At 35.3% G+C, this 26,115-nt stretch overlaps 2 protein-coding genes and 1 pseudogene across 2 annotated transcripts; 2 read left to right on the top strand and 1 right to left on the bottom strand.

The window, feature by feature from the left end:
- Positions 1 to 8,482: 8,482 nt before the first annotated feature.
- Positions 8,483 to 11,918, bottom strand: LOC11421148 (pentatricopeptide repeat-containing protein At2g31400, chloroplastic). The gene is made up of 4 exons (XM_003621552.4): positions 9,774 to 11,918; positions 9,451 to 9,667; positions 9,151 to 9,335; positions 8,483 to 9,044 (listed from the first exon to the last, which is right to left on the bottom strand). The coding sequence occupies exons 1-4, from the start codon at positions 11,783 to 11,785 to the stop codon at positions 8,786 to 8,788; spliced, it is 2,673 nt and encodes an 890-aa protein (XP_003621600.1). The 5' UTR covers positions 11,786 to 11,918; the 3' UTR covers positions 8,483 to 8,785.
- A 6,951-nt stretch (positions 11,919 to 18,869) lies between these two features.
- Positions 18,870 to 20,183, top strand: LOC120577117 (photosystem II protein D1-like; annotated as a pseudogene).
- Positions 20,184 to 20,281: 98 nt separating this feature from the next.
- Positions 20,282 to 23,770, top strand: LOC11420621 (pentatricopeptide repeat-containing protein At2g31400, chloroplastic). Its single transcript, XM_003621548.4, has 4 exons — positions 20,282 to 22,530; positions 22,635 to 22,851; positions 22,956 to 23,140; positions 23,239 to 23,770. Exons 1-4 carry the CDS (start codon positions 20,624 to 20,626, stop codon positions 23,477 to 23,479), a joined length of 2,550 nt encoding a protein of 849 aa, XP_003621596.1. The 5' UTR covers positions 20,282 to 20,623; the 3' UTR covers positions 23,480 to 23,770.
- Positions 23,771 to 26,115: the final 2,345 nt, after the last annotated feature.

Here is a 26,115-nt window from a genome sequence, read left to right as displayed (position 1 = left end):
TCTTTTGGGTTATTATTTTTGTTTTGCACCTGCTAGAAATAATAGAGGCGGAGGCATTGCGTTGTTTTGGCAAAATACGGTTAACTGTAGTATTGTTAATTATTCGGCTAACCATATTAGCGCTAAAATTGAAGAAGTTAACCGTAGGGCGTGGATTTTTACAGGTTTCTACGGTATCCAGAAGTTACTAGAAGAAGAGACTCTTGGAATTTTATTCGGGGTCTTGCTAGACAAATAAATTTACCTTGGTGCCTAATGGGAGATTTTAATGATATCCTTCATGCCGATGAGAAAAAAGGAAGGGCCACTAGACCAAATTGGCTTATCAGGGGATTTCGTCAAGCTACACAAGATGCTGGCCTCATTGATGTTCATTTGGAGGGTTATCCGTGTTGAGGCAAAATCCCTAATTTATTTTAAAGATAACAAACCTTGATGATTAAGGAATTAATGGATTTTGATTAATTTGTTGGTATTTAACTTGTGCTCTTGAGTGGTTAACTAAGACAGGAACAAGTGTAAATTCATACCAAGATACAAAGAATCAAAGGACATAAAAACTTAAGAACTCAGTCAGAGTTCAGAAAGTTAAAAAGAGTTCAGAAGGTTGGACAGAGTTCAGAAGGTTGTTCATGATGAACATCAAGAACCAAGCCCAGAAATTCATGAACTAAATGAAGAACATGCAAGGTTCACGTGACTTAAATGAAAGCCCAGAAAAGTACATGACTGAGATCAATCAAGGAATAAAAGCATTTATTTGATTAAAGTCAAAAGGGGCATCTTCAATGTTCATTTAAGACTATGAACAATTGAAGTACAAAACATTAGGAATATTCCATTAAGAATATCATCCTAGATGTTTTCCATGCTGCACTTCATAAATGTTTCACTATTAGGATTTGATTACATTAATTACAAGTCTTACAAATCATCCTAAGTGAAACAAAAGAAACATTCTGAAGTCCCCTGAGTTCAGAAAGTTCGATCCTGCTCCATGCTTTTTCTGACGTGAACAGTACAGTGGTTGGAAAGCAAAAGGCAAAGTCAAAAGCTAGATCAGATCTGATTCAACAAGATCTCGACACATAAGGGAGTTGGTACTGTACAAAGCAAACCAAATCCCCTAAAGCATGGTAGTGAAGTGACAGCTCCACTTTATGAGATTCTGCACTAGTTCCAAGACAGATTTCAAAGAAGATCTGATCCAGGAATATTCTGAAGTACGTCCAAGAACAATCTTCAAGTACAACCCATAAATTCATGTGACATTCATCTGCAAAAGTCCAGATGCACATCTGACCGTTCATCAACATGAACCCAGATGAAGATCATGAAGAACACAACAACATTCTGAAGTATTCTCAAGAACACAACAACATTCTGAAGTATTTCAGTTTGCCCAGAATTTCAAGTTAAAGTTGGTGGGTCCCAGGACACGTGGCATAAGACCAGTGGTCACTCTCCAACGGCTACAAAGGCTCAAGAACTCTATAAATAGAGATCAAGACCTCAGCATAACACACACCTTTGCAAAGCATACAAGAAAACAACATAAGAGTGTTTGAAGCTTTAGCAAAAATATTGATCATCACAAAGATTCCAAGAAGTCTTCAAAAGTGTAAATCAATATCTCTCTTATCTTTTCAAAGATAAATCTCAACCTCCATTCTTCTCTTGTCTGATCTATATCATTCAAACCTCCATACAAATTGTAAAGAAAAGTCTCATCTAGCTTTAGGGGTACTAAAGTGTTAGTTTGAGCAGAAAGGTGTAAAAGTCTAAGTGGGTAACTTAGCAAGAAAGGTGTAAGCCTACTGAGGCTAAGAGAATACAGTTGTTGTAATTGTTCAGGTGAACAAGGTTGTAAGGTGCAGGATTTGAGAAGTTATCTCAAGCATCATAGTGGAAAATCTCACAAGATTGTGAGGAGTGGACTAACCCACATTGGGTGAACCACTATAAATTTCTGTGTGTTCTTCTTCTCTTCTCTTTACTATTTACCTACAATAAACACAACACACACAAACACATTTAATTATTTAAATTGTTTTTATACTAACACTTCAGAACGTTCTGAAGTCTGTCTGTTAACTTAACCATTCCAAGTTATCAACTTGAGAATACCTTTTAAGTGGCAGGTTTAATTTTTAAAGGGTCACAATTCAAACCCCCCTTCCTTGTGACTATTTTATCTACTTCAATCCGTTCACTTGGTTTAAAAGTTTGGGTACTACGCGTGCTGTAGAGGAAAAGTTGGATTGAGCTTTAGCAACTAATTCTTGGATGCAGCTCTTTCCCAATGCAAAACTAGAAAGTCTTGTTGCTCCTTCATCAGATCATTTTCATATCTTGCTAGATAGAACTCCGATGGCTCGAAGTCATAGAGTCGAAAGGTCGTTCAAATTTGAAAATGCATGGAGAGTTGAGGGAGGGGTAAATGTTGTTGTTCGAGGTAGTTGGCTTGGGAGTACAGGAAGTAATGTCATCAATAAATTATCAAATTGTGCAGAAGACCTAACGCATTGGAGTAAAACCCATTGCAATAAACTTCAAGTAGATATTGAACAATGTAGGAAACAACTCAGCAGATGTCGTACTATCCATGGAATCCAAGATGAGGTTCATTTTGATAATCTTAGGCAAAAACTCAACCAAATGTTGGTTCAAGAGGATATGTATTGGAGACAACGAGCTAAAACTCATTGGTATCGCGACGGAGACCTGAACACAAAGTTTTTTCATGCTGCAGCAACTTCTAGGAAAAAAGTTAACAAAATTCTTTCTCTTGAAAATAATGAAGGAATTCGCATTACTGATGAGGCTGGAATGCGTTCTGTTGCGAAAAACTATTTTGATGAATTGTTTGAAGGCCATGAAAGTATTCGCTCTCCAGTAATCAATATGCTGAATCAAGTAATTAATAATGAAGACAATCTTCAATTAACAGCCTCTTTTTGCTGAGAAGAATTTAAAGAAGCAATGTTCTCTATGCAACCTGATAAATGCCCAGGCCCTGATGGTTTCAATCCAGGGTTTTATCAACACTTCTGGTCTATCTGCAGTGATGATATTTTCAATGAGTGCTGTCAGTGGATGAATGAAGGACAATTCCCTCCATCTCTAAATTCTACAAACATAGCGCTGATACCAAAAGGAGCAGAACAAAAAACTATGAAGGACTGGAGACCTATAGCTCTATGTAATGTTCTTTACAAACTTTTGTCGAAGGTCCTGGCAAATCGTCTGAAGAAAATCCTACACAAATGTATTGCTGACTCACAGTCTACTTTTGTTCCTGGTATATCCATTCTGGATAACGCTTTAGTTGCCATTGAATTAGTTCACTACATGAAGACGAAGACAAAAGGTAAAGAGAAAAGCGTGGCGCTGAAGCTGGATATAAGTAAAGCGTATGATAGAATTGATTGGGCTTACCTCAAAGATGTTATGAGTAAGATGGGATTCTCAGAGAAATGGATCCAGTGGATCATGATGTGTGTGGAAACAGTTGATTATTCTGTCATCTTGAATAAAGAAAAGGTTGGTCCTATCATTCCAGGTCGCGGATTACGACAAGATGATCCATTGTCACCATATTTGTTCATTCTTTGCACTGAAGGACTATCAGCGCTAATCAGAAATGCTGAAAACAAAGGGGTTCTTCAAGGTGTTCGTGTATGTCGTATTGCTCCAAGAGTATCTCACCTTCTGTTCGCTAATGATTGTTTCTTGTTTTTTCAAACGGATGTGCATCAGGCGAATATAATGAAGCAGATATTGAACTAGTATGAGGAAGCGTCAGGTCAAGCTATCAGTCTTCCTAAGTCCGAAATCTTTTACAGCAGAAATGTGGAAGACCCAATAAAGCAATCCATCACCAACATATTGGGAGTTAGAGCGGTCTTAGGGACTAGTAAATATCTTGGCTTACCTTCAATGGTAAGGCATAGCAAAAAAGCAACTTCCAGCTTCATCAAGGATAGAGTTTGGCAAAAAATAAGTAGTTGGAGTAGTAAATGTTTGTCCAAAGCAGGTAGAGAGGTTATGATCAAATCTGTTCTTCAAGCTATTCCATCTTATATTATGAGTATCTTCAGGCTACCCAATACTCTTCTGGATGAAATAGAGAAGATGATGAATGCTTTTTGGTGGGGTCATGGTGGTTCAATCAATAGAGGTTTGAATTGACTTTCTTGGGAAAAACTATTTGTTAACAAAAATGATGGAGGTATGGGCTTCAAGGATTTGGCAGCTTTTAATGTGGCAATGCTTGGTAAACAAGGGTGGCAATTACAAACTAATTTGGATAGTCTCGTCTCAAAAAATTTCAAAGCTAGATACTACCCAAATAGCAGTTATCTAGATGCTAAACTGGGATATAACCTTAGTTTTGTTTGGCGAAGTATTCTCAGCGCTAAAGTGGTGGTTAGACAAGGAGCTCGTTGGAAAATTGGTGCGAGATTCGATATCCCCATTATTAGTGAACCATGGATTGGATTAGGATCCAGTATTCCACCCGTTTGTGATGACATGTTGGCTCTTCAACCATATTCAGTGGGAAATCTAATTGACCAAGAGCACAAAGTTTGGAATGAATCATTGGTCCGTCAGCTATTTGCAATAGAAACGGCCCAAAATATCTTGAATACTCCTCTGCATCATCAGGTCCAGAGGGAAAAACGGCCATTATTCAGTAAGAAGTGCCTATCGCATCTGCATAGAAGAAGTCATCAACAATGATCACTTGGGCAAACCATGGTATTGGAGTGGCATCTGGAGACTGAAAGTTCCCCCCAAAGTCAAGAATTTGGCGTGGAGAATTTGTAGAGATTGTTTTCCGACTCGTGTGAAGCTACGAAGCAGGGGTGTCAATTACCCCTCAGAGTGTGTCAGGTGCGAAGACCCCCATGAAGACAGTTACCATCTTCTTTTTTACTGCCTGATAGCCGTTGATATCTGGCAGACAGCAAACCTTTGGCATTTGATTTCCCTATCCATACACCAATTTGATAATGCTCCTGATATTATTTTTAATTTAGGCTAAAATATGATTTTGGTCCCTGCAAATATAGCGAGTTTGGGTTTTCGTCCCTCGTAAAAAAAAAAATTGAAATTCGTCCCTGCAAAATTTTTTGCTTTTTAAAATAGTTCCTAGGTCCATTTTTTTGCTGATTTGTCACATTTCTGCCTACGTGTCAGTTGTTAACTGTGTTAAGCTTCCCACATGTCCTCTACGTGGCAATTATACCATTTAACATATTTTAAAAACATTTTTAAAAATTCAAATAACTTATTTTTGGAATTTAAAAAAACCAATTAATTTTAATTAAAAAAACAGCAGAAAAGGAGGTAATTTTAATTTTAATTTTAATTTCAAACAACATTCATCTTCATCAACAAATTAATTCATGTTCATCCCCAAATTTTAATTCACAAATTTGGATCTACATTTCTAACACACACATCATCTTCCTCAAAACCACACCAATCTAAGCTTCAACCTTTCTTCTTCAAGCTAAACTCAATTTAACACAGCAAATTCATCCCAAACCTTCATGTTTGTTGTTCCTCCTCCTTCTTATTCTTCTCTTCGCATATATCTTTTTCCTTCCTCCCCTTCTTCTTCTTTGTTGTTCCATTCAATCATTTATCAATTCATTTTCTTCAAATCGAATTTCTAGAAAACAAAATTATGGAAAAACGGCATGGTCGAAATTCAGATCGATATCCATCCAAATCCCTCTTGTTTTATTATTTGGATCCGCCTCCTTGTGATATGCGGCCGCCGCCGCAATCGAGTAGGCCTCTATCATTTTCGATTTTTTATCTCCTTTTCATATCAATCCATCGTGGTCGTTGCCGTGCGCTTGTGTGCTTCATATTTCTTTGATTTTCTGCTGTTTTGTTGTTTTTGTTCGTTGACAAACAATTCCATAAAGCTTCTGTGATGTGTTGAATCAATTTGGGATAAATTTTGATTGTCTTGAATCAATTCTTGCTTGTTTTTCTTCTTCTGTTTGTGTTGAATCAATTTGAGAAGAATTGGTTTGAGTAAAAAATTGGATTTATTGCTTTAGATTTTGGAGGTGGTTATGGTGGTAGAGGTGGCGGTGATTATGGCAGTGGTTGTGAACCTGTCGAAGGTGGTGGTTATGGCTGTGGTTTGCCGACTCTCTAATATTTTTAATTAAACCTTTTTTTTGTTTTTCTTTTTGGAAACTAAATTTAATTTTAATTAAAACAATTGCCACTTGTGTGCCATGTGTACGTTTTTGCACAGTCAGTATGGGCCACATAAGCAAAAATGTGACAAATCAGCAAAAAAGTGGACCCAAGAACTATTTTAAAAAATAAATAATTTTGCAGGGATGGATTTCAAATTTTTTTTTTTACCAGAGACTAAAACCCAAATTCGTTATATTTGCAGGGATCAAAAGCATATTTTAACCTTTAATTTATTACAAAACTTGTCTGCAACTCAAATTGAGAATATTGTTACCATAATGTGGAGTATATGGAAAGCTAGGAACCTGAAACTTTGGCAACAAGTGTCAGATTCAACTTTCACCATTCTGAAAAGAGCAAAACATCTACTAGAAGGTTGGAGAAGTGCTAATCGTAAGCAAGCTCCTTTATGGCATGACAATTCATCTTCCACTCCGAGTTCTTCTCATCATAATGGGGATACGAACGTTCGATGGAGGAAATCGAGTACTGGTAGATATAAATGCAATGTTGATGCATCATTTCCAAATAACTTAAACAAAGTAGGTTTTGGAATGGGCATCCGAGATTCAAATGGGAATCATGTCCGCTCTAAAACTATGTGTTTCTCTCCAGGTTGTTCTATTGATATAGGGGAGGCCTTGGGTTTACATCACGCAACTCGGTGGATACAAGAACTTCAACTCACAAATGTTGATTTCGAGGTTGGCTCTAAAAGAGTAGCTGATTATTTCAACAAAGGTCGTGGAGATGTCACCGAATTTGGTTTTATTATGGATAGCAGTATCCACTTCTGTAACACCTACTTAACAAACTCTCATGTCGAGTTTATTAGGAGGCAAGCGAATGAGGTTGCATACACTTTAGCTAAAGCAGCTACATCTAGTACTAGCTTCCAGGTCTTTGATGATATTTCTGCATGTATTAATGATCTGATTTTTAATGAAATGATATAATTTACTTTCTCTAAAAAATAAAAAATAAAGTAATTATCTGATCGCACTTGTCTTTCTCGACACGAAATGAATTATTTCAAAGCTGATAGGATACAGATATAGTTACCAAAATTATCATTAATATTTTTAAAGCATATACTATATATGAATACGTACTGATCCGCAATTATCGCATCCAGTTCAGCAATCATAATCCTAATTGGGAAATAACTTAGTGAATTACTACTTGTAAAAATACTATAATTGTCCTTCTAAACACGAAATGAATAATGTCGTAATTCTGAACTAATTACTTGTAAAAATAAATCATTGCATATCTGTTTTAAATTCAAAAAAATTAAAATAGTCATTGTGATAATGGTAATACAAATAATTTATTTAAGAAATTATTTTCAAATTAAAATTCCAAAAATAAAATAAAAAATGAAAGTTAAATTACATGCTGGTCCTCTCCAAAAGCAAGTATTACTTTTAGCTGAACATTTTTATGTACAAACTATGGCAACACAATTTTATTTCAATTTCAAGTTTAAAAATACTTTTAACATTAATATTAAAACTGAAGTTTCAAAAAGTTGAGATGAAATAGATATTATGAAACTTAAACAAGTGAATTAAATTAAAATGAGCATTATAACATAAAAACACAATAGAATGTATATACAAACAAGATATTGACACCCAAATTATTGATTGAATATAACATTCACAAGGATATGTTTTATGTTACTAAGAATAAAACATCATTTTAAGAGCAATCATAATTTTAGAAAACCAAATTTAAACTAAAAAATTGAGGCATTTTTTTCTTCCAATTATAGGTCAAAAGCCACTATTAGGCCAATCTTCTTCTTTTGTAGTTTTTAATATAACTTGTAGACAAGAAGATATATTCAAAGGTACAACAGAAGAAGTTCTAGTGCATGATAGCCAAATTCATTTACTATGTTATCCTCTTGTATGAGCATTTTTTGAGATAGCAGAATTTCACCATTTGAAATCAGAGAACATCCTTCAACTAACTTATTGAAATTTACATCCATCATAACCCCAAACTAATGATTTAAAAATCGAACCGAAAAAACAAAGTTGCATGCTTCATCTCGTTCTTATTATTTAATTTTTTCTTTTTTTTTTTTGGCATCTGGTTAGTCATGGTTCAATTGAACCACGACTAATTGGATCATAAAATAAAATAATGATTTAATGGTTTTTGTCATGACAATTAGGAGACTTTATCTTATAACTCAAGTATTGCAATGAAATAATGAGATTGAGAAAAGAAGAACAAGGATCAATGGAGCAAACTAGTATTATTCATTCACTATTTTTTTTCGGCAAATACAAGATACTGAGAAAAGAATACAAGACATTGAATTAAAGAACTGTATTGAAACTAAGAAATCAATAAAAGACTGGGGTCCTATGCGACACCAACACATACACAGACACCAACCCTACGCTCCAACACTAGTAATGAATTAAAAAATAAAAAGAATGAAAGTAATCACATGCGACGGTGCCCGGTGTCGGACACCGACACATTTTAGACACCAGACACATTCAATCTGAAGTGTCAGTGCTACGCAGCTTGTATCAATCTAATTTTGAAGAGTAGGATAATCATGTGATGGAGCAGCTGGTTGAGAATGATTTAGGACATCAGACAGAACAAGCAAGTTGAAAACTCCAGGTTTTGTCAACCAAGCAGTCAGCACTTCTCCAGGAGACACCAATCTTCCCAAATTATTCTCATAAATTCTGAAGGGGGAGCCCATGCCATTTAGGAGTGCTTCAACAGCCTTTTTTAAAGTTCCATCTCCAAGCACTTTACTGTGCTTTCCCCAGCCAGTTAAAATGCTACAAAAAAAAATAAAAAAATGAAATTGTGATCAACAATTTAATCATCTTATTAATCCAATTAAATGAAAACAATAAAAAATTCATAGGTAGTAAAGATCCATACTTGACAAACTTAGGCAGTTGAATGCCTTGAAAAAGAGAACTATGCAAACTGAGCAACCATGAATGAACCATTGCACAAGCAGCACCACAAGACATCAGATGCAGATCCAAGCAAGAAATTGACCATTCGCCTTTCCACACATTTCGGCGTCTCCCTTCAATTACAACCATTTCAGCTCCGCGTTTCTGATGTCAATAACAAATTTTATTATAAAAAAACAGAAAATCAGAATGTTAGATAAACAAATTAGAAAATTAACAGAAGCAAAACTGATACATTTCTGATGGCTGGACTTTTTACCTGACCAAAGTGCCACAGCATATCAGTGAGGGCGTTATAAAAGGCAGACGAAGTTGAAGGATCCATACACATGAGTTCATCGAACAGAGTCTCAGCACTTAGCCATACTTGTTCTCTGTAACCCATTAACAGTCCATTGGTGACACCATACACTTGATTATCAAACAAGCGGAGCGTGTCTAACAGCAATGAAGCATCCTCATATGAATTGCAGAGACTGCATCAAAATGGATCAAATTATATGGTTTGAAAATGGTTATAATTCATGCGAGAATATCAAAGCACGCATTACAAAAGATGTATAATTCAAAAAATATATTTACCTGCAAGCATTCAAAATGGCTGAAAATGTGACAACATTTGGTTTAATGTTCAGCTCATGCATTTTTTGGAAGAGCCACAATATGCAGTGTTTGTCTTGTCGTCCACTTCTATTCTTCTTTAAATGACCAGCTTTTTCAGCAGCAAGTTGCTCGAACATCTTCAAAATCCGGTCCTCCCCCGGCTTATTCTGAAAAGCACCATCAATAACAATAGGAGACGATTGTTCAATCGGATAGTCAATGGCATCAGAAGATCCATTAACTCCATACTCCAAAGTTGGCGATTGTTGAGATGCATCAATTATGGAGTTGAAAGTGACCACATTTGGCTTTATTCCTTTCTCCATCATTGCCATAAGCAACATAATAGAAGACTCCATTAAACCGTTTTTGCATAGTGTATCTATGATTGCACTATAAAAGACGACGTCAATCTCCAATCTTGCCATCTTGAACTCTCTATAAACATCCATCGCTTCCTGAAACATTTCACCTTTAGTGTACATATCGATCATTGTAGAGTAAGTTAGCGTATTTGGATATATATTCCGAGCCTTCATCTCCTCAAATAGTCTTCTAACTTCATCATACATGCCATGCTTGCCATACCCGGACAAAAGAGCATTGTAGGTTACTACATCTCTATTGATTCCGCTTCTCTCCATCTCTTTGCACTTCTCAATAGCTTCATCAAGATTGCCGAGCTTCTCGTAGATTCCGACGAGTGTGTTATAGGACACTCTATCAAGACAAACAGATCGGAGCTTCATTTCTTCATACAGGTTTAGGGCGTCTTCCAAGAGGTTGGCCTTGGCATAGCCATCCATCATTGCACTGTAAGTCACCACATTTGGCCAAACTCTCTTCGACGACATCTCTTCAAATACCCTTCTAGCCAAATCAATTTGGCCTGCCTTACACAAGGTGTCCAAATATGTGTTATAAGTAAACACATCGGGAACAATACACCTGTGGTCCATTTCACTCAATAATTTTTGAGCCATTTCCCACATGCCCTTCGATGCGCAAACAGAAAGGAGTGAGTTGTAAGTAAGCCGATCTGGCATTAAGCCGTTGGCTATCATTTCATCGTAAAACTTAACGACTACATCAAAACTCACTTCCCCTTTCGCCCCAGCATCAATGATTGAATTGTACGTTATCACATTAGGTACAACTCCCCAGCTACTCATGGACCTGAACAAATCCACGGCATCAGGGAAGCGGCCATTTCGGCCAAATGCACTAATCATGGCCGAAAAGGAATGCACAGTGCTTCCATACCCTTCAAGCCTAGCTCTTTCAAACAATCCCAAAGCAAGATTAATCTCCCCTAACCTACCAAGAGTGCCAATCATAGCACTAACTAACTTGCCTTTATCAACCCTCCCATTTTGTTTCGACATAATGAAATCAAAACACTTTTTAGCATGCAAAAGACTACGAGTATTACCAAACTCTTTTAGCATGTAAATATAATCTTCAACCTCCCATAACTTATGTTCATATGAAATAAAAACATTATCAATAGCAGCGATATTGTTACCAGCTTTGAATAGACAGCTAAGTGCCTCGTCAGCCGCAGCACTGTGAGCATGTTTATTTGGAGTCACCCTCGGCATTCCAGAATGCATCTTGGCCGCAAACCGCGTTGATTTCCTCCCAGAAAATTCAGGAGCCAACCTTGATTGCCTGCCCTCCAGCAAAGTGGAGGAATATGCAGGTCTGCCTCTGCCATTGCCCCTGCCACCAGCAGCAGCAGCAGCAGCAGCAGCATTTCCACTTCCATTGGCACCAACTTCAGCAACAGCAGCAGCAGCTAAAGGTGCAGAGTTTGAGCTGGAATAGTGCCTAGAAGACGAAGACCAACGGTCTCTAGGACGTTTATGAGTACTATGGTGACTATGTCTACTGTTTTGTTGATTTTTGTGATTGTGATGATGATTTTCAGCATTTCTAGGAGCAGCAGGGAGTGAGGAGTAGTTTGGTGGAGGGGTTGGTGTAGAAGTCATTGTAGAAAAAAGCTAAAAGAGTATCTAAAACATTTGGCTAAAGAAGAGCTTTTAGCTTCACTACACAAGAATCAATGGCTTGTATCTAAAACTTTTGGAGAAAGGAGAGAGATTTTGGTTTGTGTGAGGAGAATGGCTGAGAGTGAGGAACCTTCTTCAACTTCTGGCTTTTTAACCACTCTATCTATTCACATAGATTTCTATATCAGTTATTGGATAAGATCATCTGTTTTTCATTAAACAAGTTTTTCCAACAACTTTTAACCATGATTCTCTTTAAAAAAAAAATTACCACATAAACAAAATAATATATATGAATGGGGTCCATGAGTTTATTTTATTTAATTTGTTCAAGTATTTATTTTTTTCGGTAAATATGTCTCTTTAGAAAATAAAGAATGTTAAGTTTTAGTCCTTACATAAGTCTTATTCAGATCATTTTTTGTATAATTTTCATATAAAAATACGAGTTCGTATTTTAATCGCTGTCTATAATCCCTACAAAGCTAGAAATTGTTAATTTTATAAGGATTAAAAATATATTTAAGTATTTTTCTTACTAATATAATTTTATAATGGAAAGGATGCGTAAGATTATTTTTTTACCGTAGTGTTGGAAAAATAGGTTAAAGTAACACTAGTCTCATTATAGTATGTTAAGATCAAAACAACGCAAATTTAATTTTCACAGCTGTTCAAATTCCTTTCCAGGTCATATTGATAAAACAATTTATTTCGTGTCCAGAACGAAAAATATTATAAGTATAAACTTAATTTTTTTGCCAATTAAGGTTGTGACTGGCTTAATTTGATGAATACGTTAATGGAAAAGTTATTAAAGTATTCAGAGTATCTGTTCAATGTATTATTACATAAAATTTGGTAACTATATTGACGACATTCTCCGTTCACATCTTTTGAGATAATTAACTTCGTGTTCAGAGAAAGACAATAGAATTAAAATATTTATTATATTATTTACCGATTAAAGTTATTATTGCTGTACTACATATCTAGATTAATGAATGATGATATAATTACAGAGTGAATAGGCTATATCATCCCCGAATTTGCGCGTACTGATTAATTTCATCTTTGAATTTTTCATAATAGCCAACATATCCCTAAATTTTATAAGTGTCAATCAATTGAGTTTCTCTGTTAAGTTGGGTCTTTAACGGTGATGACATGGAATGTGATATTATTGAAATCAAGTTAGTCCCTGAATTTTTGTGGAAAACATCAAATCAATCCCTACAATATATGCAAAACTATCAAGCAAGTCCTTGAAACCCTAGTATCAGATTTTCCCCCAAATCGATTCTCATCTTGTCTTCTCCCATCCCAAATTCGATTCTCATCAGCTTCATCTGTGTCATCCGAAATTCGATTTCCTTTCTTATATTGTTCTATCATGTTATTTTCCATCACCAGCTTCATCTCCTTAACTAGAAGATTGTTGGAAGATGTCAAGCAGCAGAGGTAATTCAAACAACAGAGGTTCACATTCCTATTCGATTTTCAGAAATGGTGGAAGGGCACATAGTACTTCTGGTCGATTTCAAGAAATGCAGCAATCTATGTTACCGGTGTATGGGTGCAATCTTCCCATGAAGGTGTACATATCTAACACATTTGAGAACCAAGGGCGTCGATTTTAGAAATGTCATAATTGGAAAAGAAAGGTTAGTTATATTTAAGATTGTTTGATGCTGATAATGACGTAAGTTGATGTTGAACTGATAATTTAAGTTGGTCATAGAATGTTCATACTTGTGAGCTGTTTATCTAGGATGATGACATTATACCAGGGGCTACACCCATGATTCGTGTTGATCATGTTATGGAAGTGTCGTTGGAGGAGGATAGGTCAAGGGTGGAAGGAATCAATATCCAAGAAGCTTGTAGTAAATGCAGCAACATTGAAGAAGTTATGAAGACATTTGAATCCATTGAAGTTGCAAAGTGGAAGACAAAGTATAAGGCTGAGAGGAAGAAAGTTATGTGGGTGGCATTAACCTTGATGATTAGCTGGGTTTTTTGTGTGTGTTTATGCTAAGAATTGATGTAATGTGATAGGGTTATTTTGAAGTAGTATGATGAGATCATATGTAGTAGTTGTTATTTTAGTTGAGGTGTTATGAATCAAAGTTTTAACAAGTTAAGATTTATTAATGAATGAAACAGGTGTAACACCCATACTAAACGTATCTAGAATATTTAGCATGGGTGTTATCTTAGTACTGGGTACATAAAATTTACAACATAAAAGCTTCAACTGAATATTAACATCTATACAAGTTCGTACATTTAATACATCAATCATAGATATCCAATCCATACTTCTAGTAAATACTTGAATCCATAACAATAATCTGCAACTGATACGAACGAGTACATGATGATAATCCATTCAGTTACGTATCTGCTGCCTCTTGCTACAAAACCTGCTGATCTGAAACATAAAAGGATGGGGTTTAGGGTTCAGTTTTGGTAGGAGGAAGGAGAGGATAAATAGCTTATTGGAGTTCAAATGGCTTAAAGTTCATAACATTCATTTCTTGTGAATTTTGAGTGAAAAATTTAGAGGATTTGGTGAGAAAGAGAGAATAGCGTGAGAGAGGGTAAAAGGCAATAAGGAAGCCAATACAAATACCCAACAATTTCCCCCTTTGACAAATTTTTGGCTAAAACAAAACTGAGGCCACATATACAACACAGAGAGATACGAGCATCCATTTCTTCAATCATCATGAGCACACATCCATGAAGAAACGGGCAGCACATCAAAAATAATATCTAAAGAGATACCTTAAATATGCTTCTTCAAATCATCACAAACAAACATCCATGAAGAAGAATAAAACATTTTCAAAAACTACTTTCAGAACAAACTTTCAATGAAAAGTAGCATAAAACAGTATCACGGAAGAGAATCAGAGATGTGCACAATACTTAAAGGGATACCACAAATAAATCTTCAGTCACTTAGCTTTAATTAATCAGACATGAAGAGAATAAAACATACTCATAACAAACCACTTCCATATCTTCAAACATAATCTTCATCAGGAACATGGTAGTTAAGAGAAATCAGGTACCAACAAAAAAAAAAATATCAGAGACATGCAGCAGCGGATTGTGAAGGTAGCAATGCCTCACAAATAAACTAGCAAGGGAAAAATAATTTCCCTTACACACACGTAACAAATAGGGAAAAATAAATTCCCAAAAGTAATGTGCAGCATACATCCGAATGTTCCAACGTCCTTTACCATACATCAGACAGGAACAAATAAATTCACATCAGCAAGGGAACAAAATAAATTTTCCATACCTACATGCACTGTCCTCTAGATGTTTGAACATCTTACCCCACATCCTGCGAACACAGCTTGAATAGATCCAAGCACATTTCATAGTACCACTCCCCCTCAAGATAACAACCTAAGAGTGAATACACAGACAAAAAATCCACTACTGCCCCTGAACACATGCATATATACGATTGGAAGCCCAAAAATCCTAATGCGCAAATAGAGGAATACTTCAGAGGCAACTATAGAATGTTCCAACATTCATTAAAACATCGACATGGAACATTCAACATACAGACTTCAAAGTCACACAAACAATGTTCCAACATTCAATAGAACATTAATCAGGGAACATGCACAGAATAATACTGAGAGACTGAGGGAAAACTTCTCAGGCAAACAAAATCAAGATGTTGCAACTTCAGTGACAACATCAACAAAAAATATACCATACCAAAATAATTGCAAAATAAATGAAATAACATACACACATGCATAAAACAAAACCAGACGGATTAGACATACCATCCACTCCCCCTTTTTAGCCACAAAATATGCCAAAATAAGAACTTCAGGAGTCAGAAGAATAATACTAGAATATCAAGAGTAAATAAAATGCGGTGTACAACAAACTACATGAATTATTTTATCCCTCTCCCTCGGGTTTCCTTCCAAGTGACTTTTTTATATTTTTCTTTTTCTTCTACTTCTACCCCTAGTTCTACTTCTACCACTACATCTAAGCCTACACTATTTTTTTTCTTCCACCCCTTCATTAAGACATTGCTCGGTATCTATTTTACATTTTCAACCACTTCTTCTATAGAGCTCTCTTCTCTTTTTAGGTGATCTATGATTACATTGAGATGAGACTCTATGTTTTTACTTAAGGCCTGGTACGCCTCAAGACTTCTATTGATGAAATCGCTAGACTCTTCTAATTTCTTCATAAAATTATTAAGCATCAGAGCTAAGATTCCCACCAATTCCGTATTGTCCTCATCTTTCTCAACTACTTCCTCAATATGGTTATTTTGGTTTAATTTTTCTAATATAAACATATTGATGGAATCTAATTTTTCAATATAGAATCATTGGCTTTTGCAAAGAGAAATTCAAGGGTGTGGTTTTTTTCCATAAATTTTTTTATTTTGAACTTGGGGATAATACTCACAAGTGGAATTTCTCATGCCATAACCAAAATTTTGTGTTTTCATATGGCATGAAATTTGTTCCAATGTGACCTTTTGCATATTCAGCCCCGTGGAAACCATATTTAAAACTTTGTAGTTGAACATGTCTTGCTTTCAAAGAGTTAAAATACCAATTATTCATAACTACGAGTGGAAAATTTTCACAAAACAACTAACAAGTAATTAATACTAAGCATATACCGCCGTTGTTCGTTTGGAATTATTTGGTTGCTACAAGCTCTGGCAAGTGGTTCTGTTGTTCTTTTACAATTCCATAAACCTTTGTCGTCTTCCTGACAAGTGCGCCGTTGTTTGTTGATGGGTGTTTTTTTTTTTTTTTTTTTTTGGGGGGGGGGGGGGGGGGAGCTTTGGTTTGTTCACACGCACCTCTTTTTGTGTTGTTCACCGTTGTTGGTCCGGCTATTGTTTTGTTCTTGTTGGGTTGCCGAGTTGTTTTGCTCGTGGGTTTCTGGATTTTCAACGTCGCCGGGAGGTTTGTTTTTGTGGGTCTTCAGCTATGTTATTTTCTGTTTTATGGTTGTTCGGAGATTAGGTGACAACTTTAGATTTATACATTTGTGGTGGATAGGTTTCGTAAACTAAAAGGGTATAGTTTTTTTAACTCGAAAGTGTTTGTTGGTTATGAACGTATCGAAGTCATCCCTCAATCTAAGTTATTATGCGTTGAATTGAAATCAGTTGTTTTTGTAGTTTATACCTTTGATTCTCTGATGCTCCGAATCTGTTAATATCTGCAGGTCTCAAGGCATTTTGTTGTCTAAAATAGCATTTTGTCGACAAAAAAATCATATAAGACCCAAATTAGTAAATTCCATAAAATTTTGTTATGTTTTGTTTTGTCGTGTTTGGATGTTTTGTCTTGTGTTATTTTATCCAGTAGCAAATCAAACGCACCCTAAAAGTAAAAAGAAAGGGTTTTGTTTGTGTTTGGTCTTAAGATTATTTATGCTTGTAACTTCATAGATTAATCTCTACAGTCAAGTAGAACGACAATAGTTGATTAATCCCTCTCTTTTATTGTTTTATTTTGTTAAAAAATCAATTTTCAAGAAAGGGTTTCTAAAATTCGTAGTTTGGCCCTGGCAGGTAAGTCTAACCAATAATAACTTTTTATTTTTTTATTTTTATAAAAGTCTAACAAATAATTATTATTTCACCCAAAAATCAAACTCAAATTATTTGAAGAAATGTTAAATAAAGATTTAAGGGTAGTGCATTTTGTATTTTATGAAAATTTCTAGTTACACCCCCAATAAAACCTAGTTACACCCTAAAATGACTTAAAATGTCTAAAATACCCTAAAATAAATAAATTTCCAATTGCACCAAAACCCTTTCATCTCTTCTAAAACCTAATATGTGTGTTCCTCCTTCCCAAACCTAGAATACGATCACCTTTTCTCTTCTCTTCATCGAAATCCACTCTTATTCATCTTCCAAAACTCATTCGTACCACTTTTTCTTCATTTTCTTCGCATCTTGTTGCCAATTTAAAAGGTAATCTTCTACTTCGATTCTTGATATATTTTACATTTACACTTGGTAACCCCTAATTTGCATGTGTTTTGTTGATTATATGAGATATGTTCAGTTTGAGTAAAAAGGCACGTACATACAAATAAATCGAAATTTTTAGCAAAAAAATGATATAATAGTTCCAATTATTCCTCTGATTAGATCATTGGCTAAATCAAAATTTTGTAATGTATTAGGGCATCATATTAGTAAGTCAATTTGGGCTAATTCATCTGATTTTGATATTATTGACCAATTTTTGTGAATATGCAGAAATCTTTCTCATTATTAGAATGGATCCTAAAAAAAAAAGTTTGTATCGAATAAAATATATACTTCGGCTGTCTTGTATAAAAACTTTGGCTTGTAAACACAAAAGTATCATACGCACTTTTTTGAAAAGATCAGGTTCATAAGAATTATTGGAATAATTCTTTACAGAGGAAGAAGAGATTCTTTCTTTCATTTTTACAAGAGATTCTTCTACTTTGCACAGGTTAAATAGAAATCGGATTTGGTATTTGATTATTCTTTTCAGCAAAGATATGGTCAATGATGAATGATTGGTTATGTTATGATACTTAAATATTCTAGATATCGAATTTGTATTTTATATATATAAAAGATTATGAAATGTTCATGTAGTTAAGAGTTGAGTTTCAATATTCCTCTTCTGGAGAAGTAACCCAGGTTTAGATGTATACATGGGGAAAGTCGTGTGCAATGAAAAATGCATTCACAACTTAGGGAGGGATTTTTTATTGTTTTATTTGATTAAAGAATGAATTTTCTACTCCATGAGGCTAGGTCCGGGTTCGAGACCCGAACAACCCATTTAAAATTATTAAATAAAGTAAATATTGTGAAATATATATCGCTATTACATATCATAACGAAGTAATATCCTTAGAATATAGAAACCTTTTTTTGAATGAATGGTGAAATAAGGTGAAAAGGGAAAATTTGTGTTAATCTAGATGAATAATAGAATACAATGGATATTGATATTGGTTGACACTAGTATATTAGTTATGTTATACTGTTGAATAACAAGCCCTTAATTCTATACTTATAGAGAATTTGTGTGCTTGGGAGTCCCTGATAATTAAATTTAAATAAACCCAAGATTTTACCATGACTGCAATTTTAGAGAGACGCGATAGCGAAAACCTATAGGGTCACTTCTGTAACTGGATAACCAACACTGAAAAATCGTCTTTACAGTGGATGGTTTAGTGTTTTGATGATCCCTACATTGTTGACCGCAACTTCTGTATTTATTATCGCTTTCATTGCAGCCCCTCCCGTAGATATTGATGATATTCGTGAGCCTGTTTTTGGATCTCTACTTCACAAAAACAATATTATTTATGGTGCCACTATTCCTACTTTTGCAGCTATCGGTTTTCATTATTCCCACAACAGCAATCCTTATGAACTAATTGTTATACACTTCTTACTTGGTGTAGCTTGTTCCATCGGTCGTGAGTGGGAACTGTTTTCGTCTGGGTATGCGCCCTTGGATTGTTATTGCATATTCAGTTCCTGTTGCAGCTGCTAGTGCAGTTTTCTTGATCTACCCAATTGGTCAAGGAAGCTTTTCAGATGGTATGCCTCTAGGAATCTATGGTACTTTCAACTTTACGATTGTATTTCAGGTTGAGCATAATATTCTTATGCATTCATTTCACATGTTAGGTGTAGCTGGTGTATTTGACGGTTCCCTATTTAGTAATATGCATTCTTCCTTGTTAACTTCTAATAATCAAGGAAACCATAAAAAATGAATCTGCTAATGAAGGTTAGACATTCGGTCAAGAGGAAGAAACCTATAATATTGTAGTTGCTTATGGTTATTTTGGCTGATTGATCTTCCAATATGCTAGTTTCAACAATTCTTATTCTTTACATTTCTTCCTAGCTGCTTGGCCTATAGTAGGTATCTAGTTTACCGCGTAAGGTATCAACACTATAGCTTTCAATTTAAATGGTTTCAATTTTTACCAATCAGTAGTTGATAGTCAAGGTTGTGTAATTAACACCTGGGCTGATATTGTTGACCGTGTTAACCTTGGTATGGAAGTTATGCATGAACGTAATGCTCATAACTTCCATCTAGACCTAGTTGTGGTCTCCATCAATAAATGGATAATATGTTGGTTTTAAAAAAGGATACGAGTTTTTGAAAAGAAGAGGGTAAAGGAGTAGTATCAATTAGTTAGTAGTCTTTTTATGTATACATATCAAAGAGTTTTGAGCATTTTTATATGAAAATGAGAGTTTTGATATTAACTTAAAATTTGAAATAAATTTAGGTTTGGTAAAAAAAAAAAACATTAAATAAATTTAAATGTTAACCAAAAATACATAAGGTGTAATTAGAAATTTAATTATTCAATTCAAACCATGAAAACTTTACTTACTAAACCAGGGTACAAGGAACCGGGGAACTTCACTAGGGCATAGGGAAGCGGGAACCTGAAAATATACGATCTTATCCGATTATCAAACCTCAAAACCCAGAAGTGAAAAACAAAGAAAACCAATAATTTCATTGATTTTAAATACCCAAAACCTCTCTCTTTTCCCTCCTTTCTGTTGAATTTAAATACCCTTTTGTTGATTCTTGATCAATCAAGCAAAAAGTTCCCTCCTTTTTGTTGATTTTATATACCCTTTTGCCAAGAGTTCTTCACTTTGTGTCAGAGTATCGAACCTAGATCATCAAGTTGAAAACTTGTTATTGATTTTAGATACCCTTTTGAGTTTTTTCATCTTTTAGTTTTTCTGCAATGGCTTCTTCTACACCAACCCCTCCACCAAACTACTCTTCACTCCCTTCTGCACCGAGACAACGTCGCCAAAATCACCATAAACGTCATAGACACTATTCCAACTCAAAGTCTGCACCTTTATCTGCTGCTGCTGGTAGTAGCAATGCTGCTGCTACTGGCAGAGGCAATGGCAGTGGCAGAGCCTCCACATTAGGTTCTTTACTTGAAGGCAGGCAATCAAGGTTGGCTCCGGAATTTTCTGGGAGGAGATCAACGCGGTTCGCGGCCAAGATGCATTCTGGAATGCCGAGGGTGACTCCAAACAAACATGCTCACAGTGCTGCGGCTGACGAGGCACTTAGTTATCTATTCAATGCTGGTAACAATATTGCGGCTATTGATAATGTTTTGATTGCATATGAATCTGAGTTATGGGAGGTTGAAGATTATATTTATATGCTTAAAGAGTTTGGTAATACTGGTCATTTTTTGTTGGCGACTAAGTGTTTTGATTTTATTATATGGAAGCAAAATGGGAGGATTGCTAAGGGTAAGTTAGTTAGTACTATGATTGGTACTCTTGGTAGGTTAGGGGAGATTAATCATGCTTTGAGATTGTTTGAAAGTGCTAGGCTTGAAGGGCATGGAAACACTGTGTATTCCTTTTCGGCTATGATTAGTGCTTATGGCCGTAATGGGCACTTCAGTGATGCTGTAGATTTGTTTAGGTCCATGAGAAGCTGGGGTGTTTATCCTAATTTAATTTCGTATAATTCGTTAATTGATGCGGGGGCTAAAGGGGAGGTGGATTTTGATGTAGTTGTTAAGTTTTTTGATGAAATGCTAGCTGAAGGCATTGTGCCAGATAGGCTTACTTACAATTCACTGCTTTCTGTCTGCGCCTCGAAGGGCATGTGGGAAACGGCTCAGAAGTTATTGAGTGAAATGGATCAAAAGGGTATTGTTCGCGATGCCTTTACTTATAACACTTATTTGGACACATTGTGTAAGGGCGGCCAAATAGATTTGGCTAGGAGGGTCTTGGAAGAAATGTCTTCCAGGAGAGTTTGGCCAACTGTTGTGACTTATAGCACAATGATAGATGGTTGTGCCAAGGCTAACCTCTTGGAAGATGCCCTAAATTTGTACGAAGAAATGAAGCTTCGATCTATTTCTGTTGATAGAGTGTCCTATAACACAATGGTCGGAATCTATGCGAAGCTCGGTAGGTTTGATGAAGCCATTGGTCAATGCAAAGAGATGGAGAGTTGTGGAATGAAAAGAGATGTTGTAACTTATAATGCACTTTTGTCCGGATACGGCAGGTATGGCATGTATGATGAAGTTAGAAGACTATTTGAAGAGATGAAGGCTTGGAACATATATCCAAATACGCTAACTTACTCTACAATGATTGATGTTTACACTAAAGGAGGAATGTTTCAGGAAGCAATGGATGTTTATAAAGATTTCAAGAAGGCACAATTGGAGGTTGATGTTGTCTTTTATACTTCAATTATAGATTCACTATGCAAAAATGGTTTAGTGGAGTCTTCTATTATGTTGCTTATTGCAATGATAGAGAAAGGAATCAAGCCAAATGTTGTCACTTTCAACTCCATAATTGATGCCTCCAGACAATCGCCAACTCTGGAATATGGGGTTCATGGTTCTTCACAAGCCGTTGAGTATCCAACTGAACAATTGTCTTCTATGCTTATCGATGGTGCTTTTCAGAATAAGACAGGGGATGACCGGATCTTGAAAATGTTCGAGCAGCTTGCTGCTGAAAAAGCTGGTCATAGAGAGAAGGATAGGAAGGGACGACAAGACCAACACTGCATATTGTGGCTCTTCCAAAAAATGCATGAGCTGAACATTAAACCAAATGTTGTCACATTTTCAGCCATTTTGAATGCTTGCAGGTAAATACTGACAATTTTTTTCTTTCGATTATCTTAAATCATACATATTTTGTAATGAATATACAACCAATCTCAAAGCTTGTACTTGATCCATTTTGATGCAGTCGTTGCAATTCATTTGAGGACGCTTCAATGCTGTTAGGTGCACTTCGCCTGTTTGATAACCAGGTCTATGGTGTAACGCATGGATTGTTGATGGGTTATAGAGAACAAGTATGGTTTCAGGCTCAAACTCTGTTTGATGAAATGAGGCGTATGGATTCTTCAACTGCATCCGCCTTCTATAACGCCCTCACAGATATGCTGTGGCAGTTTGGTCAGGTAAAGTCCAGCCATTAGAAATTTGCTAGTTTTGCATCTGTTAGTATTGTAAGAAATTCACTCATTTTCTATTTTGGTTGTAATAAATTTGATTTTCACATCAGAGACGCGGAGCTGAAATGGTTGTAACCGAAGGGAGACGCCGAAATGTGTGGAAAGGTGAATGGTCAATTTCTTGTCTGGATCTGCATCTGATGTCTTGTGGTGCTGCTTGTGCAATGGTTCATTCATGGTTGCTCAATATGCATAGTACTTTATTTGAAGGCTCTGAACTGCCTAAGATTGTGACGTATGGATCTTTTTCACCTAAGATTTTATTTTCCTTCGATTGTATTAATGAGAGGATTAAACTGTTGATCATAATTTTAATTTTAATTTGTTTTGCAGCATCTTAACTGGTTGGGGAAAGCACAGCAAAGTGATGGGTGACGGAACTTTGAAAAGGGCTGTCGAGGCACTCCTTAATGGAATGGGGTCACCCTTTAGGATTGCTGAGGGTAATTTGGGAAGGTATTATTCTCCTGGAAATTTGTTGGCTACTTGGCTGAGACAACCCAGCATTTTCAATCTGCTTGTTCTGTATGATGTCCTAAATCATTCTCAAGCTGCTGCTCCATCACATGCATGATTTTCCATATGACGTAATGTTGTAATATAGATTCAGATAGTGAAGATTAGGATTGGTTGAACTAGCTCAAACTGAAGAAGGGTCATAATGTTTTTAGTGCTCTTAGGATTTGTTGTGTAACCTAGAGTTGATTCTTCCATGAACCATGATACTAGACTTTGGTGTAATTTTTTCTCATCTATGTTTGTGCACATGATTGGAGTTACCTCTTCAACCCTTCAAGGTGTGAAGAGTTTTCACTTGTGAATTGTGATGCATAGCTTGATGACATGAATAAATTTTGTTTACTTCGTATGGTTTTTTAACTCTATTTCACGCTGTCATCGGCCTGCAAAAAAAATTCGCCATTGCTAATATATATTATGTCATGGTTGTTCAAATTGGAACAATATGAGTCAACTGGAACATGGTCCTCTCAGTTTTCTTGTTCCAATTCTAAAGCTTTAGCAAGAACTTGTTTTTCGTTCTTTAGAAACTATGATAATTAAAATTTCTGTGATAATCTTGAGGTAGAGATTCCAGATATTATTATAAAAATGTCTAAACTTTTTTTCTGTTACTAGCAATGACTCACTAAAGAGTCTGAAATATTATTCAAGTGACAAATTAAAAAAATAAAATCATTATGTCATGAATACAAGTGCAAATCATCAGGTCATCTATGACAAAATTCCAAACAAAGTGCAAAAAGTATACTTTCGACTTTAGACAGAGACAAGCCAATCACTCATGGGTATTTCTCTGTTTTTTTTTTTTTTGGTCTTAGATGAAGTGGTAATCCACTAAAATTAAACTCACACGTAAATGTGAGGTCCTGGGTTCGAACCCGGATCACGATGTCCGGACTTGCAATTTCGGCATTTGTCAGTTGAGCTAGACCACTCATGGCTATTTCTAATAGAAAGTAAGTGTATTATCAACCCCAGCGTGAGTTAACTCACGTTCGGGATATCCAATGTGAGTTAACTCTCGTTTAACACTACGTGACTTAAGTCATGTAGGTATAAAGCCAGTAGGTATAAAGCCAACGTGAGTTAACTCACGTTGCGATGCATTACTTGTTTTAGGCAATTCTCAGCACCTCCACACTTCAAACACACACTTCTTTCCCTCTTCACCTCCAAAACGCCCAAAAGTACGATTTGAAGGGCAACGTGACTTAACTCACGTTGGTGCCCAGAATTTGAATTTTGGTGCCATTTTTTTTCTTTCTTAGACTTGTTCCGCAAGTTATTTATAATTTTTTTTCTTGTTATTTTTATTCATTAGATATAGTGATGGTTGAAAATTATGACTCGACTTGTTTTGATTTTAAGACAAATACTTAAAAAACCGCAATTTTGTCCCGAGTGCGCGTTCACCCATGGGTCAGTTTTCGTGCCCCAAATTTTCAAGCAATATACATATACCGGATATATATGATGTCCATTCAAATGCAATTGATAGCCAAAGTAAGTCCATGAATCCATTCTTGAGGATCAAAATGTCTATCATGAAAGATTCATTATCATTATCATCATTACAACACAACTTAGGCTCACTAACATGATTAACAAGCAAAACATAACATTCTGAGCATCAAGTTCATTCACAACAGCATCAAAAGCCTCAATATGAGTCGTTTTCAAAATAGAAGGATTATACTTAGCAATACCTTCCATAACCTAAGGTGCATCCTAATCATTATAAGTATCATTCACACTGTCATGTTCTTGTCTTGTTCACATGTAAATTGCATATGTTAGTCTAACACTAATAAAATTGTTTTTCACAAGCTCACCAACAAGTTCCTCTAAAGGTCTTCTATCAACCCAGCATATATCTAATTTTATTTTATCCATAATTCATCAATTTAGACATTTAGTTCACAAGTCATAATTTTATTTAGTAAATAATATAATAAATATCTTAATTTTATTGTCTTTCTCCTGTCAAAGAAAATATGATATTGTCTTTCGCAGCACAAAGAATAATCTCAAAAGTTATGAATCATTGAAGGTCAAGAATATAGTTACAAATTTTTTGTTATAATATTATCTAAATCATCAAATTAAAAATGCATAAACCTAATTTGTAAACAATATAGTGTATATCTTTATTATAGTTGTCTTTCTCAACACGAAATGAATAGTTTTGTGTCTATGAACCACAAATGAATTACGACATCTGTCAAAAAGAAAGTTGTAAAGTTTTCCTATAAATGTAAAAATATTTTCAAATGCAATCACGCGGAAATCGTAATATGATACGAAGTTATCTTAAAATTTATCTTAAAATTCCAAATATATAAGTTCAATTTTGAAAACAATACTATTTTAATACGAATATCTTTCTTCGCACGAAATGAATAATAATGCTTTTTAGATTGGCAATGAAAAATGCTTCCAAAACAAAAATATTTTTTAGCTGATTTTTTTAATGCAAAGTAATTTTACATATCAATCAATTAAAATTATTTATATCAAAAAGGATTTTATTTTTTCCTAAATATAATACAATCAAAATTAAAGCATAATGCATGCATATATTTCCTATAAATTCCCATTCATCTTTAACCATTTTCTTCACACAAACACAACTCAAAAGCCCTCTCCTTCCATTCTCAACCTTCACTTTACATTGTTGCAACTCAAGCC

Source organism: Medicago truncatula, chromosome 7 (assembly GCF_003473485.1).
Source record: "Medicago truncatula cultivar Jemalong A17 chromosome 7, MtrunA17r5.0-ANR, whole genome shotgun sequence".
NCBI classification, from domain to species: Eukaryota; Viridiplantae; Streptophyta; class Magnoliopsida; order Fabales; family Fabaceae; genus Medicago; species Medicago truncatula.
This window is presented reverse-complemented; position numbering and strand designations above follow the sequence as displayed.

What these genes read in the sequence shown, in the direction of transcription:
- LOC11421148 (XM_003621552.4), bottom strand. Translation starts at nt 11,785, where the DNA reads ATGACTTCTACACCAACCCCTCCACCAAACTACTCCTCACTCCCTGCT. An exon ending in GCCATTTTGAATGCTTGCAG is followed by an intron (nt 9,668 to 9,773) that starts GTAAATATATTT and finishes ATTTTGATGCAG; the next exon opens with TCTCTGCAATTCATATGAGG. An exon ending in TGCTGTGGCACTTTGGTCAG is followed by an intron (nt 9,336 to 9,450) that starts GTAAAAAGTCCA and finishes TATTGACATCAG; the next exon opens with AAACGCGGAGCTGAAATGGT.
- LOC11420621 (XM_003621548.4), top strand. Translation starts at nt 20,624, where the DNA reads ATGGCTTCTTCTACACCAACCCCTCCACCAAACTACTCTTCACTCCCT. An exon ending in TGCTGTGGCAGTTTGGTCAG is followed by an intron (nt 22,852 to 22,955) that starts GTAAAGTCCAGC and finishes TTTTCACATCAG; the next exon opens with AGACGCGGAGCTGAAATGGT. An exon ending in GAACTGCCTAAGATTGTGAC is followed by an intron (nt 23,141 to 23,238) that starts GTATGGATCTTT and finishes TTTGTTTTGCAG; the next exon opens with CATCTTAACTGGTTGGGGAA.